Below are 18,222 nucleotides of genomic sequence, written 5' to 3'. Positions count from 1 at the left end.
TCCCCTCTGCCTTCTGGTTTACAAGGCCAGAGCTGACAGCATGCCTACTCAGGGAAGAAAAGACAACACGTGCTTGACCCTTTCACTGCCAAGATAGGGCCTGAGGCTCTGAGGGCAGTTTTCTCAAGCAAACACCTTATGTTCAACCAAAGCCTCGGCTAAAAGAAAACCCTACACCCTACTTCCGCTGGAAGACAGAACACTCGGCTTAGGCTCTACACTTCATTTTATTGTGGTCCAGTTCTGGGGCCTGTGTCCTGTTAACCTACACAAAAACTCCTCCACCCAAGGTGGGAAGCGCTCACGCTGCTGTGTTTCCAACAGAGGGCCAAAGGGCTGAAGAAGTGACTGGAAGAGTGCGGGTGGCACTGTGGAAATCAGAAACCAGGAATGGAAGCTCCCTGGCAGGAGACTGTAATCATGAGGCTGGGAGGAAGGTAAGACTCAGGAGTCCGAAGATTCCTTTAAATGGGATCCCAAGCCTGATAAATAACTCTCTAGACCCCAAATCCTTCCTGGTGCTTTCAAGCCAACACAACTAGCCTTCTAGCATCTTTCTTCTCATTAAGATTCCCTAAAATTGGAGCAGTCAGGAACTTCAGAGTGTATCCAACATGAATCTTTTTAAGGAAGAGGAAACTAAGGCTCAAGGTCACACAACTAGAGTGTGGCAAAAAAAGGACCCGAACCTTGTTTTGTGGAGTAGTCAAGGTTGTTCCCTGTAAATCCTACAGGGTTCTAAGCACTGTTCTCTTCCGGGTTCTTCGTTGTGATCCCCACCCTAATCTACCAAACCTCTCCCGCTCCCAATTCCCAGCGTCTTTACCCCAACTCTGCAAAGCCCCGCGCCCACCGAGGAGGGGACTCCTCCACGTGTTTCCCTTCAGATTCCCACCACACAGTCACTCTCCAGGTCCTTCCCAGAACACAGGACCCCGCCCCCTTCCGCAATCCCGCGCTTGCCACACTACCCTCCCGCCTCCGCCTCGCGCCCTACCCCGCGACCCCGCCAACCTCTACTCAAGCCCCGACCCCTCTCACCGGTAAAGCCGCTTGGTGTGGAGAACCTTAGCTTCGGGCTCGCTGCTCTCCCCAATGGAGGGGCCTTGGCTCATGATGCCCGGGCCCGCAGGCGGCTCCTGGTCACAGACCCCCACCGCCCACCACCACCGCCACCACTGCCGTCACCGGCCTTAGTCGTATCCGCCGCCGCCGCCGCCGGCCCTGCTCGGCCGCCATTGCTGTGAGGCGGCTGCCTGTGACGGCTCCGCCTCCGCCCACCAAATCTCGCGATAGCAGCCGCCGTGCAGCAGGCTAGTGACCGGCTGGTACCAAATCTCGCGAAAGCAGATTCCCTCCAGGGAAGTTGCCAGAACTAACTCTGGGCAGCATGGCCTCTTTCCGGCTTCCCCGAGCCCTTGAGAAAAACTTTATTGATAAAGGTGACTGAGAACGGACAGTTGGCCTGGAAAGGAGTCTGATGTGAAACTGTATATGGGCAAGTGGGAGCGTGACATCTGGGAGCGTGACTTTGCTGTGCCCTGCAGTGGTTATTTGGTCCATCCTGCACCCTAATAACATCACACACACATTTGAACCAAGCTTTCTTGAGATAACTTGATAGAATGATTCAAGCCCCCCTCATAATTTAGACAAACAAAAAGGGTAGTGGAGGTGTGTAAAAAAGGTTCCTTGGAAAACTCCAGACATCATATTGGACTGTGCCTCTAAAAGACATGGTTTTTGTACAAACATCTCAACCCTTCATGTTGCTTTTCTAAAGATTTCCAGCTTATAAACCTGTCCTCTCTCCCAAACCTGTGCTGGTTTCTGGAGACACAGACAAGCAAACTAGGTCCTGTTCCTTCTTTCACAAATCTCAGATGACTTTACAGTTAAAGTCTCCTAGAAATGAGAAGTCACTAACTCCCTCCCATTTCTGCCCCCCCCCCCCATCTCTCATTAGGGCACCTCTGGATTGGGGATATGGTAGCAGCGCCGTGGAAGACCATCTGCCTAGCATTTGAGTGTGGTCTTGGGTTCATATACAAAAAAATCACCTCTTATCTAATTTAGGTTAGGATTTTCCTTTTGTTTTTTGTTTCATCTTGTTTTGTTTCAGGGTCTCACTATAGGCTGGCTTTGAACTCATAGTGAGCCTCCTGCCTCAACCTCTCCAGTGCTGGAATTATACGTGTGCACTACCACCACATCTGGTTTTTTTTTTTTTTTTTTTTTTTTTTGGTCTTTTTTGAGACGGGGTCTCTCTATACAGTTCAGGCTGGCCTTGAGCTCACTTTGTAGCCTAGGCTGTTCTCAAACTCGCAAAGATCCTCCCACCTCTGCCTCCCCGAGTGCTGGGATTACAGGCATGAACCACCACACCTGGCTACCACATCTGTTTTGAACTCCCTTTTTTTTCCCTCCTTAAACCTAAACTAAAATCAAAGCATTCTGGGGACCCTGTACACATTTTAATGGGTCTCAAATTCTAATTCTACCACCACCTCCTGATTCCAGCTGCCAAACTTTTCTGTTCCTGAAACAGGCTAAGTCTTACCTGCTGGCCTTTCACTTGCATTTCCTCTGCATGGAGCATTCTTAGTCCTACTTTCCCATCCTGTTGCAGGGCAAATGTCACCTTATCAATGAGTTTTTCCCTATTGAAAGGGTATTACTGATTGAGGTATAAGAATTCTTTACCATCTAGGGGCTGGGGATTTAGCTCAGTGACATAAGCACCTGCCTTGCAAGCAGGTGGTTGTGAGTTTGATGCCCGGTACCAATAAAAAGGAAAAAGACAAAAAAGGGGGGGGGGGGCTGGGGCTTTAGGTCAGCGGCGTAAGCACCTGCCTTGCAAGCAGGCAGTTATGAGTTCGATCCCTGGTACCGATAAAAACGAAAAAGACAAAAAAAAAGAATTCTTTACTATCTGAAATGCCACAGAACATAAACTCAAAAGTAGAGATCTTTTTTTTTCAGTATCAGAGTACTTATAACCTCATGCTCCCAGGCAGGCACTTCTTTTCTTTTCTTTTTTTTTTTTTTTTTGGTTACCAGAGATTGAACTCACGACCTCACGCTTGCAAGGCAGGCACTTACAGGCAGGCACTTACATCACTAAGCCAAACCCCCGGCCCAGTGCTTAAGTTTTTAAACTTTTTCTCCCCCCAATCTCCCCTACTTGGGGTTGATTCCAGGGCCTTTGTACCAAGCTACAGCCTCAGCCCTTATTTTTTGAGACAGGATATTGCTAAATCACTAATTGCCCAGGTTGGACTTGACTTTGCAGTCCTCTTGCCTCAGCCTCCCAGAGTGCTGGAATTATAGGTGTGTACCACACCTAACAATAAACATTTATTGAATGAATAATTGTATAAATTCCATCTCTTTTTCTAGGTATCCCATGGTTACTCAAAGCACTCTCTGTGGTGCCCAAACTTACTTCCTCCCCCCTGCTTGCCTGAGCTGGGAGTCTTCATACATCCTAGGCACCTAGAACATAAATTTAAACTCTATGACCAGCTACACCCCTTTTTTCACAAAGGATGACTTCTTGACTGCTTTTTCTGTCGGCCAGTTCAGCAGGGGAGGACCTGCCCCTTTAACTTGGGCCCCACCTGCTCTGGTCAGACAGGTTTTGAGACACAGGTAGAGGGAGTTAGACAGAGAGAAACACTTGCAGAGCCAACTAGGAGCTAGGCACCTCCTTCCTGGATGCTGGGAACCCTTCACCTCTCTCCAGATAAAAAGTAAGAAGGTGTCAGGGTCCAAATGGCAAGGGTGGGAGAGCCCTGGAGGAAGTGAAGGAGGGGATCAGTCCCATCCAGAGTGAGCTAGGTAGAGGGTGGTGAGGAGTGGAGAAACACAGGAGAGAAGGCATGAAAAACAGTCATGATTAGACCTATAGATCAAAATGAGTAGACTTAGGACCCGTACAGGTGACTGGGGTAGGTTAATGAGGCATTCGGAAACTGACCAGGCACCTAGATTGGAGACAGAAAGACTGAGTCCTGCATTTGCCAGCTTCTTGAGACAGATTTGTCAGCCAATTGCAAGTATCAGTTGCCAAAAGAGTTACAAGCAGGGATCTACGGGGAGAACAGACAGTGGGACAGTGGAGGGGTAGCTTTTCTGTCTTTTGGGAGATCTTTGGTGGGAAAGAAGCTCTTAGCAAAATTCTAATACCTCCTTTTCTTACTCTAGGCTGGTCATGACCCCAGGGTTTTTGGTGTAGGGGCTGAAGTGTGGGTGGGGCTGAGGGAGGGCACAGTCACCAGAGCCGGTGCCCCCTGACTCACTCTGACCTGCTAGACAGCATTTGATGTTGAAAGAGTGTCTCCATTGCAGCTACTCACTGCCTGCCTGCCTCGCTGTTTCAACACCTCTGTACCACATTCACCATGAGGTCCCAGGACAGCTGGAGCCCTTGAGCCCATTTGCCCTGGACAGTCTCACTGCTTAATGAACCTTTCAAAAGGCCAAAGACAGGCTTTTGACAGAGCTTTCCTCTGCTTCTTCCAGGATGACATGACCTTATGGTGGACCCTAGGACTGAGACCACAGAATGACAGAACCTGAGTCCCTGGCCCTGTTGGAAGTGAAGGAACCTGAAACCCCAGAAAAGAGCCCATCTCAGACTCTGGTCCCCAATGGCCAGCAGCCAGAAGGGGAAGGTGGCACTGAGTCTCCTGGAGCTGAGTCTCTCAGAGTAGGGTCTTCAGTTGGATCTCCCACTGCTAGAGAGGGGACAGAAGATGGGCTAGATAGCACAGTAAGTGAGGCTGCCACTTTGCCCTGGGGGACTGACCCCCAGCCCAGTGCCCCATTCCCTGACCCCCCTGGGTGGCGGGACATTATTTCAGACCCTCTTGAGTCAGAACCACTCACCAAGCTAGAGGAGCCACTTGAAGATGATATCAACTTGCTGCCTGAGAAGCCAGCCCGGGCCATTGTGCCCATTGACTTACAGTGCATCGAGCAACAGCGCCAGGAAGAAGTCATTGTGTGCTTTGAGGCGCGGGAGGGGGAGCACCGAAACTTTCTGCCTCCTCGGGCCACCCATCCTGAGCCCCCTGAATGCAAGTGGGCTGAAGCAGTCATGAAGCCACCTGGCCAGTCTTGTGGAGGCTGCGGGAGCTGCGGAAGCCAAGAGGGACTGAGGGCTGTGGCCTCAGTCGGAGCTGCTCTCATTCTCTTCCCCTGCCTGCTCTATGGGGCATACGCCTTCCTGCCTTTTGATGCCCCACGGTTGCCCACCATGAGCTCCCGCCTGATCTACACACTGCGTTGTGGGGTTTTTGCTACACTTCCCATCGTGCTGGGTGAGTCTAGACCTTGGGAGAAGAAAAGGGCATCTGGGAAGTGAACTTAAGGGAGCAGGCTCTGCCTGGCCTTCACTCAGCCTGAACTTAGGTCCTCCCACACTTGACATTTGGTACACATCTCTGACTCACTGCATAGTGTCCATGCCCATGTCTCTGTATGTGTACCCTACCCTAGCCTTCTTGCTATGGCTCCTGCCTCCTGTTCCTTCTGACCCTGTGCACTTCCCACCTTACCAGGACTCCTGGTATATGGCCTGAGCCTGCTGTGCTTTTCTGCCTTACGGCCCTTTGGAGAGCCAAGGCGCGAAGTGGAGATCCATCGGCAGTATGTGGCCCAGTCTGTCCAACTCTTCATCCTCTACTTTTTCAACCTGGCTGTGCTTTCCACCTACCTGCCCCAGGACACCCTCAAGTTGCTCCCTCTGCTCACGGGGCTGTTTGCTATCTCCAGGTGAGTAAAGTAAGGGCTGGGATGCTTAGGAGGGAGGTGATGGTGCCACGGTGAAATTTTCTCTCTCTCTCTCTCCCCTAGCAATTACATCCCAGTGCCTTCACTCTGAGTTACACCCCCACCTTTTATTTTTTATTTTGAAACAGGTTCTTGCTACATAGACCACACTGGCTTTAAACTCACAATGCAGCCCAGGTTGTTGGGCCTAAACTCTCTGTGATCCTTCTGCCTCAGCCTCCCAAGGGTTGAGATTACAGGTGTGAAGGGTTGGGGATTTAGCTCAGTGGCATAAGCGCCTGCCTTGCAAGCAGGCAGTCGTGAGTTTCATCCCTGGTACTGAAAAAGACAAAAAAATAAAATAAAATAAAAAAGAGATTACAGGTGTGGGCACTACCATGGCTTGCATGTGTGAGTGTGTGGTACTGGTAATTGAACCCAGGGCCTTCATACTAAGCTACATCCCCAGTCATTTTTTATTTTGAGACAGGATCTTGCTAAATCCCTAGGCAGTACTGAAATGTGTGACATTCCTGCTGAAACTTTTCAGAGTGCTAGATTATAGGCAGGTACCACCATGCCTGGTTTTTGTTTGTTTGGTTTGGTTATTTGAGTTAGAGTCTTGCTATGTAGCCTAGGCTGGTCTTGAACTCACCATTGTCCTGACTCAGCCTCTCCTGAGGGTTGAGGTTACTATTGTACCACCATGCCTATCTCAGAAGGCACTTCTGAATTTCTGGATTCAAATGGAGGTGTTTTTTAGGGTATGGTGGCACACATCTGTAAATCCAGCATTTGAGAGGCTAAGGTAAGAAGATTGCTGCCAGTTCAAGGCCAGCCTGGGCTACATAGTGAGTTCAAGGCTAGCCGAACCATGTAGTAAGGAGATCCTGTCTCAAAAAAAAAAAAAAACAAACAAAAAAAACACCGGAGCCTGGCGTGGTTGCTCACACCTGTAATCCCAGCACTCGGAAGGTTGAGGCGGGAGGATTGTTGCGAGTTTGAGACCAGCCTGGGCTACAGTGAGCCCAAGGCCAGCCTGAACTGCATAGTGAGACTGTCTCAAAAAAGACAAAAACAAAACAAATCAAAAACAACCAAACAGCACAAGGTCCTGAGTTCAATCCCTGGTACAAAAACAAACAAACAATGGCTGGGGATTTAGCTCAGTGGCTTAAGTGCCTGCCTGGCAAGCGCTTGATCATATGTTCGATCCCCACCCCACCCTGCACAGGGAGGGGGGGGGGACCACAAAACAAACAAACAAACCAAACCAAATAAAAATGGGTGTATTGGTCAGGGATTTAGCTCAGCAGCACAAGTGCCTGCTGACAAGTGTGAGGTCATGAGTTTGATACCTGATACCACCAAAAAAAAAAAAAAAAAAAAAAAAAAAGTGGGGAGTATTTTCATTTTTCTCAGGTACATTTCCTGTGTTGCTTTCACTACATAAGTCCATGTATCGTATCTTTAAGTGGTAAAATATTCTTCCTGTAAAGACTAAGTAGTCTGGTCACTTCCAATTGCAGTCTAGCTGTCCCCTCATCCTCCTGAACATCATGCAACTTTGCATTTTCTCCCAGTAGATTTGCCCAAAACAAACATGTTCCTCCTCATGTAACTCAGCCTTGTCTCTGACTCTTGGGGACTACTAGTCTCATGTAGAAGTTGAGTGAAAATCAACAAGGAGCTAAAGTGGGAAACTTAGTGATGGTCTGGTCCAGGTTTTCTATTTTTTTTTTTTTTTTTTGTCTTTTTGAGACAGGGTCTCACTATGCAGTTCAGGCTGGCCTTGAGCTCACTTTGTAGCCCAGGCTGGTCTTGAACTTACAACGATCCTCCTGCCTCAGCCTCCGGAGTGCTGGGATTACAGATGTGAGCCACCATGCCTGGAAACCACAACCAACTGCAAAGAACTCCTCAGGCTGGTCAGTAACCATGACAGGACCAGAATCCAAGCCCCTTCCTTCTCCCATTCAGGCCAAGGTCTTAAAGCCTATTGTGCCTCTGTTTCATTATCTAGAATGTGGAGCTATGTGGAGTAGATGAGTTAATTCAAGTAAAGCTATTAAAACACTCTGACACCAGAGGACTCGCTGAATGGGAACTCTGATGTGGTGTAGCCTCCTCAGCAGTAAGGTGACAGCAGCTTCCTGGGCTTCCAGGCCACAGGAGAAGAAATGTGTCAGCTTTGTAGTATGTCATACTCATATTAGGAAGACACTGCTTCCATACCCCCATGCTGAGGGGTATGCATTTTCAGGTGCTTTTCTTTAGTCTCTTTTTTGTTTTATTTTGTTTTCCTCAGTCCATGTTCGCAGTATTGAGAGGTTATATTCATGGCAGGGAATTGGTATGTATACATAACACATTTTATTTCCTTTTACTTCCCCTTCCATCCCTCATGCAGTGGCTTCTCCAGCAATAAGTCTTGTGATAGCTGATCCATCCCTCAGGTATTCAGGGCTTCCAATCTGCTTGAAGCTGGCTTCCTTTCTCTCATCTTTCCTTCTATCCCTCAAAAGCACTAAGTGGGAGTGATGAACAGGCTTGAGTTCAAATCATGGCTTTGCTATTTCCCAGGTGTGACTTTAGACCCCTTTAGAATCTTAGTTTCTTAATCTGCAAGTGGGCAAATATATAATGGGACACATGACAGTTGTACAAGAATGAGGAAGTGGCATATATTTAAAGTGACCTCCAAGATAAATGAAAAAGTCAGCATACAGAGGTTTATATAGTATGCTACCATACTTCATAAAAGGGAAAAAGAAGGCAAAACTTTTCAGTCAGACTGGGGGTATAGGTTGGTGGTAGAGTGCTTGCATGAATAAAGCCTTGGGTTCCATTCCCAACAATACATTTTATTTATGTGTACATAAAACAATCAGTGTTCAAGATGAAGCCAAGTGTAGTAGTACATGCCTGTAATTCCTATACTAAGGAAAACTGAGACTTTAGGATCCCTTCAAGTTCAAAGCCAACTTGGACTACATACTGACCTCAAAGTCAACCTGGATTACATAGCAAAAACCTTTCACACACACAAAAAAAGCACAAGAAACCATAATATTGGATACCTGCAATGTGAATGGGGAGAAAATGTGGGAATCGGTAAGGGAATAAGATATTTTATAATATTCGTTGTATTTAGAGTCATGTGGATACATAGTGTTCTTCAATTTTTTTTTCCTGGTACTGGTGATTAAATCCAAGGATTCAATTCTTTTTCATTTTTAAAATTGTGAGAAAGTCCTAAATTGGCCAGACTCAGCTGAAAACTTGCAGTCCTCCTGTCAGCCACCCAGAGTTCTGGGATTACAGGCATGTGCCATCACGCCCAGCTACCTACTTAAATTTTTTTTTTTTTGTCTTTTTCATTTTTATCGGTACCAGGGATCGAACTCACGACTGCCTGCTTGCAAGGCAGGCGCTTATGCCGCTGAGCTAAATCCCCAGCTCCCTACTTAAAATTTTTTAATTAAAAGTTCAAAACTAAATAAAAGAAGGCAGAGGAATAATGTACTTACCTCAGAGGGGTGAGAAAGTAAAAATTAAATAATACACTTACAGTAATGAGCCCTGCTCCTGGTCTTGCTATGTAGTCCAGGCTGGCCTTGAACTGGCAGCAATCCTCCTGCCTCAGTCTCTGAGAGTTGAGATTACAGGAGTACAACACGCGCCCGGTTTAACTGATTTTGGAAGTATAGCATCAGAGCCAGGGACATAGCTCAGTGTGACAGCACCTGCCTAGCAAGTGCAAGGTTCTAAGTTTGATTCCCAGTACCAAAAAAAAAAGTACAGTACAGGTATAGGCATCAACCCTTTTCTCCCTGCCGTGAACCTTCCTCACTGGTTGCCTTGGCCTGCAGGTTGATATACTGGCTGTCCTTTGCTGTGGGCCGCTCCTTCCGAGGCTTCGGCTACGGCCTGACGTTCCTGCCGCTGCTGGCCATGTTGGTGTGGAACCTCTATTACATGTTTGTGGTGGAACCAGAGCGCATGCTCACAGCCTCAGAGAGCCGCCTGGACTATCCGGACCATGCCCACTCCGCTTCTGACTACTGGCCACGCCCCTGGGGCTGAGGGGCTGACTTGGACACACTTTAGCTAGCTACTTGGATGCGCCCGTTAGCCCGAGGACCTGGTGAGAGGAACCTTGCTGCACCCATAGGGTTCTGTGCAGTCAAGAGTCTCGCCTCACCCTGGCTCTCCCTTTGTTTTGGAAGCCTGAGACCGGTATAAGGGAGGTTTTTTTTTTTTTTTTTTTCCTTTTTGAGACAGGGTCCCACTATGTGGTTGAGGCTGGCCTTGAACTCTTTCAACTCTTAATTAAGAGATTCTCCCACCTGGGATTATGTGTGCCACCATAGCTGGTGAGGGGCATATTTTGCAGGGAAAGATGTAGATGGCCATCTTTTAAGGATACAGAGGACAAGGGACCAAGACAGAAGGATGGCTCTTACCTTAGCTGCCTCCCAAACCCCGAATGTTGGACTTTGCCCTTCTCCAGCTTCCTGTGAGGCCCAGCTCTGGCCACTTCTGTACCAGTTGTGGAGACAGAGGAGCTCAAGGCCACCGGAAATGCTGCTTCACATTCAGTGAAGACCTTCCTGGGGACCTGGGCTTAGGACCTGCCACCACTACCCTTAGTGGCCCTTTAGCCTCAGTCACCTCCCTGAACTGAACCTCCTCCTATCACCTGTGCAAGCCCCTAAGACTTCCCTCCTCTAGACTTATTGGAAGTCATGCCTTCTACAGGAAGACAAGAGTGGACAGGGAACCCTGTATCCCAGAGCAGTGCGCATGTGTGTGCATGTGTGTACCTGGAGTGTTGAAGCAGTGGCTGAGGCTAACCTATTTTTTGAGGGGATGTGTATAGCAATAAATCTCTAGCAGTCTTCATTGGCTTTCTCCCTCTTTGCATTCCTCAGCCTCAAATGTCTCTCCTAATTCAGACTGCACATGTAGGGGGGTGGCTGGCAGGAACCTTGGCTTTCAAGGAGGAACAGAAAAAAACTGGCAAACGGGGCCTCAAACAGAGGCCCAACTTCCAAGCCCATCTTTTATCCCTCCCATTCTCTGATATCAGCCTCAAACCAACCCAACACCACTTACACACACTGAGACAGGAACCTTGTGAAAAAAATAATTCTATTTCATGCTGGAAGAGGCAGCCAGCTGGGCATTCTTCCAGGCCTTTGAATGTCACCCAATGGAAACGGTTTTTTTTTTTTTTTCCCTCTTTGAGACAGGATCTCACTATGTAGTTCAGGCTGGTCTTGAACTCATGGTGATCTTCCTGCCTCAGCCTCCTCAGTGCTAGGACTACAGGTCCAGCTTAGAAAAGGGTTTGGAGGGAATGATAATACATGAAGGGAACACAAAAAGGACCTTCTTTTAGCAACAACCCATACCCCTCCCCAATGTGTGCAAGAAGCCCCACCTGGGGGTCCTCAGGAAATTGAGGGTGGACCTCAGAGGGAGGTTCTTAAGAAAAGCAAGATGGGTGAGGAAAAAGGGCAAGGAGGAGCCAACCAGTGGGAATATTGATCTTCCAAGCTCCAACATTCAAGACACAGCATGGCAGGTCCAATCATGCCCTTCCCTGCAGAGAGTGCACCTCAATTTATGGATTGGTACTCTGAGGCGTGCTTGCAGCGCAGGATCAGGGTTAAGCCTGCCCCCAGCAACATGAGTCCTGGAATGCCCAGGGCCACTGTCATGATTCCCAGGATGAGTGGAGACAAGGCATCCACCGGAGGGAGGCCCACACCCAGAAGCATTGACCTAAAAAAGGAAAGTAACAGGTCAGCAGACTTACAGGGAGAACTGGGGGTTCATCCCCCAAACTTTCAGACCCAACCTGACTCTCACCAGCTAAGGTAGTGTTGGTCCCAGTAGCCAGGGCCTGTGGAAGCCCCAAATGTCAGGTTGAAGGTACAGTACTTTTCCTGGAGCCCAAAAAAGGCTTGGACAACAGGTGACTGGGGAAGAGAGTGTGCTACGGTGGGATGAAGAGGGAAAGCCTGGCAGGACAGAGCTGATTCACGGCCTGCCTTCTCCTGGGAGAAAGCCACGGGTCGCCACTGTGCAAAGCCAGATGGGAGGGAGCCCCACAGCAACTGGTACAGCTATAGTGAAAGGCAAATGAAGCAGGTGAGAAGAACCAAGACACGATTAGCCTGGCCTTTCTCTGCCTCTCTCAGTCCCCATTTGTCAGTGACACTGTTTGAAGGGCAACAAGAGTCCTGAGGTTGGGCCTAGAAGTAACAGGCTACGTGCATCTGTAGTGGGGGTAGTTGCCCTGGATGAGCAGAATTCTTTAGAACCCTGCAATCCTGTACCCAGCTCCTTCCTCTGCATGGTAGGCCCCTGTGGAGAGCCTAATCTGGAGATGTAGTCATCTGGTTCTGCCTTTGGTCTGTCTCCCTTGAGGCAAAAGGTGGGATTCATTAGCACACTACCCAGCACTTAAAAGAGGCCAGGAAAGCATTGCAAAATGGTAAGTGCTTGAATGATTCTCTGTGGTCCTAATAGGGTCCCACCTACATCCTGGTCTCTCTGCCTGTCCCTGTTCCACTGGCCAGACCTGGAAGACAGTGGGTGCATATTCATCATCGATGGAATGCTGCTCTTGAATCATGGGGCAGTCAGGGCTCTGCCCCACGGTAGCCACCTCTATCCCAAACAGGGAGTGATTTCCTCGGGGAGAGGCCCCAACCAGGGCCACTTCTAGCTGGCAGGTGTCTGCTGTGTGTAGGAGGCGAGGAGGCTGATCAGGTCGGCCGGATCTAGCAAAGGCCTGAACCTAGAAAGGAAGAAACACAGGAGGTATGGGAGTAGACCCAAAGCCTGGACTGGGGGCTCCACCTGTCATAATTCGTACCCACAGAAACAAACCATTGGCCTCCCACTCTTTCCCCACACTCACCCTGAAGGCCAGGCTGCCATTGGCAAAAGCCCCTGTTGGGTCACCTTTAGGGTGGCCCTGAAAGGTGGCGCTCAGAGTGGCAGGATACAATGAGTCAGTGATGTTGTTCCATGAGAACTCGGCCAAGGAGTACGGAGGATATGGTTTTCCAGGGGGCTTTGCTGCAGCATCTGATGTGGCACTGTCAAACTCAAGCAGCTGGGGGTGGGTTGGAGTGGACCTGGGCTTGCCTTCGCCTAGGTTCCTGCTGAGCCACTCACCTCCCTTGCCCCGGGCCTTCCATCTGAGTCTACCTCATCCACCCCCCTCCATCTTTGCTGTGCTCCTTTCTTCTCTGGTCCCCCCACCAACCTCCTCACCCTGGTGAAGATGAGGGCAGAAGAAAACTGGATGCTGTCTTTGGGGAGAATCATCAGGCCCCCATCTGGTTCAGGAGATAGCAGACGGGTCCAATTGATGCTGAGGACACTGTGGGGGGTGTTGGTGGCCACCAGCACCACTGTCGGAGGCCCCAGGGTGCTCCACACATAGTGCAGGGTGGAGTTGGTGCCTACTGCTCGGATATGTAGCAGGTTCTGGGGAACATCAGGCCAGGTCGGTACCTCCAGAGATACCTAGCATGGAGTAGTGGAGGGGTGTGGACAAGATCAAGGAGAGACAGCAAAATCAAGCCTGACAGTGGGGGAGAGGAAGGGACAGTGCTAGGTAGTGTGGGGCCTTGGCTGCACACAGAAGCTTAGAGTCCTGGAAGAAATGGCAGGATCCAGATGGAGTCAAGGAGTTGGGAGAAGAGCCAGGATTGCCTGGACCTGGTAGGAAGGAGGTCAGGGCACAGAGCTGAGAAGAAAAAACTCCAACATTTCCCTGGACCTGGGTCATTCAAGGCTGAGTCAGGTCCTCATTAAGATGGAAGGCAGGAAGCCATATACCTGCTCATTCCACAGTTCCTTCCTCGTGGCTTACGGCTACATCCCGGTTCCAGGGCAAAGAACGCTACTCTTGCGGCCACCCCCCACCCCTTGGTTGCCCCAAATTTTAGTGTTTCCGGAAACCTCTGCCGCTGTGATTCTACGGCCCTCACCTGACGGGTTTCCTCCCCCAGCAGGCCAAATGGGGCGGCAGACAGAAGCAGACTGAAGAAGAGGATGGGGCTGGGGGCACAGTGCCCCCAACCCCGGCGGAGCGCCCCACAACTGTACATGCTGCAGCAGCTTTAGCTGCCGGAAGAGACTCGGAGAGTCACGTGACTGTGATTCAGCTGATCTCTTTAGAGGGCGGGGCGCAACGCCGGTTCTTAAAGAACCTGCCTCCTTTAACCCAGATTTCAGCATGAGTTGAAACAGAACCAGAGAAGCTGGAAGTAAATCATCCCCAACAGGGGTGGCAAGCAAGATATTCCAGATATAGACCTGGCGTCTCCTACACAGCCAGTCCCACTGAAAGTCACCTAAAGTGAGCATGGTATGGGCTGAAGATACAAACAGGATCTGAGTACATCTCTGATGGGAAGGTCCAAAGAAAAACTGGACGGAATTCTGCGGAATGGCACACACAGAGGTTTCTGTCAACCTATTATCTACTGGGCGCTTGGTATGCAGGTTTTTATCCTAGAAGAGTTAACAATTGAATTGTAAAGATCCCTCAGAAAATTAGACAGCAATATATCTATTTTTCAAGAGGGCAGTCACACCTAGCCTTAGGCACATTGTTGTAGATAGTACCGCATGGAACACAAGGCCCTCCCCCTAAGCTATGTTCGCCTCCCCTTTTACCTTTTTTTTATTGTTGTACCAGGGCTCGAACTCATGACCTTGAACTTGCCAGGCAAGTTTTTGTGCCGCTGAACTAAATCCCTGCACTCGCTTTTACATTTTAGAGACAGTATCTTGCTTAGTAAGTTGCCTAGGCTGAGGTCAAACTTGTGATCTTGCAGTTCTTCCGCCTCAGCCTCCCAGAGTATTAGGATCACAGTACACCATCATACCAAACTAAATATGCCTTTGTTTTTGCTTAAGTTATGTATGACTAATACACACTCATGGTGTAAAATTTGAAAGGTATCACAGTGTCATCTGTATTTCCTAGCAAACTGCTTCCTACCAGCGAACCACCACTACAAATTTGTTTTGGAAACAGGGTTTTGCTGTGTAGCCCAGGCTTGCCTCAAACTGACGGTGAACCTCCTGCCTCAGCCTCCCAAGTGCTGGGATTACAGGTGTATGACAAGCCTGGCTCTTATGTGTTTCTTTGAATCTTTTTTTTTTTTTTTTGTACTGGGGATCAAACTCACAACCTTGTGCTTGCTGAGCAGGCACTTACACCACTGAGCTAAATCCTCGGCCCTGAATTTTTTTCATTTTTCTTTTTTGAGACAGCGTTTTGTAGTGCAGTTCAGGCTGGCCTCGAACTCACAGTGATCCTCCTGCCTCAGTTGGGGATTCACAGGTATGTGACACCATGCCTAGCCTCTTCTAAAAGTACTCTGTCATATTCAATAATTTGTATAGGAATGGCATCCATTATTCTTCGACTTGCTTTTTTTTTTTTTTTTTTTCGACTTGCTTTTTTTGCTTGAGGACTGTCCTGTGTCCAGTCTTGGACCAGGATCATTCTTCTTGCAGTTATGCTCCATGAATATACTTGACCAGAAACTTGCTGATAATAGTCCTGTTTTACTAGAACAAACACTGATAATCTTCATGCATGCATTTCACGTATCATAGCCAGTTCTGTAGGATAAACACCCAAGAGTAGCACAGTTGAGCCAAACTGCCCTTTGCATGAGGTCTAACAATCCATGTTCACACCATGTTTGAGGGCCCTTTGTGTTTACCAAATTGGGTCTCTATTTCTCCTTGAGTAACTTTAGGAATGTCTGCACATTTTTTTGAGATAGGGTTTCCTTTTGTAGCTCAAGCTGTCCTTAAACTCATGGCAACCCTATCTCAGCTTCCTGACTGCTGGGATTGTAAGTGTGGGCCACTACACCTTGGTGTCATCTTTTTGTTTCCCTGGAACAATTTATACATTTTATCTATTTCACTATAGGGCTTTTCATTTTGCAGTGCTAGAGATGAAATTCTAGCTTCAAGCACGCTGGACAAATATTTGACCCTGAGCTGTATCAATCCAGGTTAGGTTTTTCTTAATCGCCAACTTCTTATGCTGAGCTATATTTTCAGCCACTTACCTGTTAACCTCTAAAAGCACTCTAAGGACATAAATTTTCATTCTTATGTTGCAAACATTGTCTCCATTTTTTTAAGTACTGGAGATTGAATCCAGGGATCCCATACAATTCAGTCCTTTATTTTTGACCTCAAATTTGCAATCTTCCTGCTTTAGCCTCTAGGGTAGTTAGGATTATAGGTGTACCCCACTATATCTGGATGTCTGGCTCTTCTACTTTTTGGTGGCTTTTTTTTGGTTCTTTTTGAGTGTGTGTGTGTGTGCTGAGAATCGAATTCACGAACTTGTGCTTACCAGGCAGACACTGTCCTGCTGAGCTATATCCCTGTTATTCTGTTTTTTAAATTAATCTCATTGGTGCATTTTAGGTATACATAATGGTAACACTTATCATAGGGAATTTGTACCTGTACATTATGTATCTTGATTCTTTTTCCCCTAATGTTCTCATTTAGGTGTTTTTGGTTTGACTGACTTGAGACAGGGTCTTGCAATGTATTTTAGGCTAGACTTAACTACGTAGCCCACACTGTCCTCAAACACATGGCAATCCTCCTGCTTCAGCCTCCCTAATGCTGAGATTATCACACTTGGACCATTCTTTATATCTTTTAGCTGCCTGGAGTTAATCCTGCTGTAATGAAACAGGGATCCAATTGTATCTTTTTCTTCCAAATGGTTAATTTAAGAGGAACTATCTGTTAATCCTAAAACTTTGAGAAGTCTTTTATAATATCAACTCTGGGATCGATGAGAATAGAAACAAGTCTCAGATCTGGCACATGCCTATAATTCTAGCTACTCAGAAGGCTGGGACTGGAAGATCCAAGATCAAAGCCAGCCTAGGTAAAGCACTGAGGAAAACTCTCAAAAATAAAAAGGACTGAGGATGTAGCTCAGTGATAAGAGCATCTCTGGGTTCTTCCCAGCACTGGAAAAAAACTTAACACTGCTTTATGGGGGAAAAATTCTAGTTTACTGGATTTGGGAATGGGAAGAATCATGAACAAAGTTAAGGAGGCAGCAAAAACATTCATCTAATTATTAAGTTTAGTGAACAGGGTTCATACAGATTTTTAATCACCATTAAAATTGAGTGAAGAGGGATTCCAGAAGCAAGCTGGAGTCCAGACTTATCTAATATGCCACAATTTATGTTTAGAGGCAGGAGACATTGTAATGCAGAAAACAAAAAGTACCCAGATGGCTGACCCAAGAATACACAGATGTGTAAGAACCCCTAGGGTGTGACCAGCTAACCTCAGGACTTGCTCAATTCTTCAGCTCTTTTTATTTATGTATTTATAAATAAGACAAGTGTGAGCAGATTCTCTTGCCTCAGCCTCCTCAATGCCAGGATTGACACCATGCTCAGCTCTTGGAAATGTTTTCTGTGTTGTGCTGGGGACGGAATCCAAGGCCTCACATATGGTAGATTATTCTCTACTCCTAAATTGCATCTTCAGACCCTTAGAGCAGTGTTTCAAGATTTTAACTGTCAATTTGAGAATTAACCTATCATCCGCCTCTCAAGATTAAGGGCTGAGGCAATTAACATTCTAGTAGAGGCAGGGACTTGCGCAAAAGGCCTTAGGCTTATTTTAGAGTCCCTTATAGAAAAGTAAAAGCAGATGGTTTTAGGGTAAAGTGAAGGAAGCTCAAGCTAGGCCTGATAGCAGCAGGGTGTCCAGAGGTGGTTTTAGCCCTTTGCTCTCCTCAGTTCAGTCCAAACAGCCAGTAGGAATCCTGGTTAGGCTCCCACATACAAACCCCAGGTCTATGCCTAAACACTTCTGTGATCCGTGGACATGTGACTTTATATATTCTCACTCACACAAATGAGGGCTATTACCCCTTGTACAGGGTTGATGTGAAAGTTAACACATGCAAACACATTCTAGTTACTTGGAATGTATTAGTAAGCAGTATATACTGTTTTGAAGACAGGGTCTTACATGTAGTATAGGCTGGTCTTGAACTCATGATCCTTTTGTCTCAGTATCCCTGAATGCTGGGATTACGGTCATGTGCTACCATGCCTAACTCTTGTTTATATTATCTGGGGCCAGTAATTCAAAAAAGGTTTTCAATTCCACAACAGAGCCCTAGTAAAAATTTCAATAGTAACAAAAATCTTGTGTATTCCTTCCCACTGTTGTAATTAAAAAGAACATTAGGTTTGTCTGTCAAAACAGAGAAGATTCCATATACTTTTTTTTTTTTTTTGTCTCTTTCATTTTTTTATCAGTACCGGGGATCGAACTCACGACTGCCTGCTTGCAAGGCAGGCGCTTATGTCGCTGAGCTAAATCCCCAGCCCCAGA

At 47.5% G+C, this 18,222-nt stretch overlaps 3 protein-coding genes across 9 annotated transcripts in view; 1 reads left to right on the top strand and 2 right to left on the bottom strand.

Moving 5' to 3' along the window:
• The window catches only part of Smg5 (SMG5 nonsense mediated mRNA decay factor), a 33,107-nt gene extending 31,872 nt beyond the window's left edge, over nucleotides 1-1,235 (bottom strand). Inside the window, exon 1 of the mRNA XM_003475630.5 lies at nucleotides 1,042-1,235. Coding sequence (XP_003475678.1) covers nucleotides 1,042-1,115 — 74 coding nt within the window. The 5' untranslated portion in view covers nucleotides 1,116-1,235. The remainder of the gene's footprint in view (nucleotides 1-1,041) is intronic.
• Tmem79 (transmembrane protein 79) lies at nucleotides 41-10,676 on the top strand. 4 transcript variants are annotated; one of them, XM_013158711.3, is made up of 4 exons: nucleotides 41-437; nucleotides 4,525-5,324; nucleotides 5,565-5,778; nucleotides 9,648-10,676. In XM_013158711.3, exons 2-4 carry the CDS (start codon nucleotides 4,568-4,570, stop codon nucleotides 9,859-9,861), a joined length of 1,185 nt encoding a protein of 394 aa, XP_013014165.1. In that variant the 5' UTR covers nucleotides 41-437; nucleotides 4,525-4,567; the 3' UTR covers nucleotides 9,862-10,676. The 4 variants fall into 4 exon arrangements, with proteins under 4 accessions (XP_013014165.1, XP_063106463.1, XP_003475679.1 ...); XM_063250393.1 differs by lacking the exons at nucleotides 41-437; nucleotides 9,648-10,676 and adding exons at nucleotides 3,628-3,752; nucleotides 7,541-7,896; XM_003475631.4 differs by lacking the exon at nucleotides 41-437 and adding an exon at nucleotides 3,629-3,752.
• A 234-nt stretch (nucleotides 10,677-10,910) lies between these two features.
• On the bottom strand, nucleotides 10,911-13,961 carry Glmp (glycosylated lysosomal membrane protein). Of its 4 annotated transcripts, none has more exons than XM_003475385.5 (6): nucleotides 13,791-13,961; nucleotides 13,069-13,323; nucleotides 12,710-12,907; nucleotides 12,368-12,586; nucleotides 11,653-11,909; nucleotides 10,911-11,565 (listed from the first exon to the last, which is right to left on the bottom strand). In XM_003475385.5, the coding sequence occupies exons 1-6, from the start codon at nucleotides 13,908-13,910 to the stop codon at nucleotides 11,400-11,402; spliced, it is 1,215 nt and encodes a 404-aa protein (XP_003475433.1). In that variant the 5' UTR covers nucleotides 13,911-13,961; the 3' UTR covers nucleotides 10,911-11,399. The 4 variants fall into 4 exon arrangements, with proteins under 4 accessions (XP_003475433.1, XP_013014164.1, XP_005006233.1 ...); XM_013158710.3 differs by having other exon boundaries at nucleotides 13,069-13,284; nucleotides 13,791-13,947; XM_005006176.4 differs by lacking the exon at nucleotides 11,653-11,909.
• Between the last annotated feature and the right edge of the window lie 4,261 nt (nucleotides 13,962-18,222).

The sequence above is a fragment of the Cavia porcellus genome, unplaced genomic scaffold (genome assembly GCF_034190915.1).
Source record: "Cavia porcellus strain 051 isolate PalLab524CR breed Dunkin Hartley unplaced genomic scaffold, mCavPor4.1 scaffold_6, whole genome shotgun sequence".
Classification (NCBI taxonomy): domain Eukaryota; kingdom Metazoa; phylum Chordata; class Mammalia; order Rodentia; family Caviidae; genus Cavia; species Cavia porcellus.
This window is presented reverse-complemented; position numbering and strand designations above follow the sequence as displayed.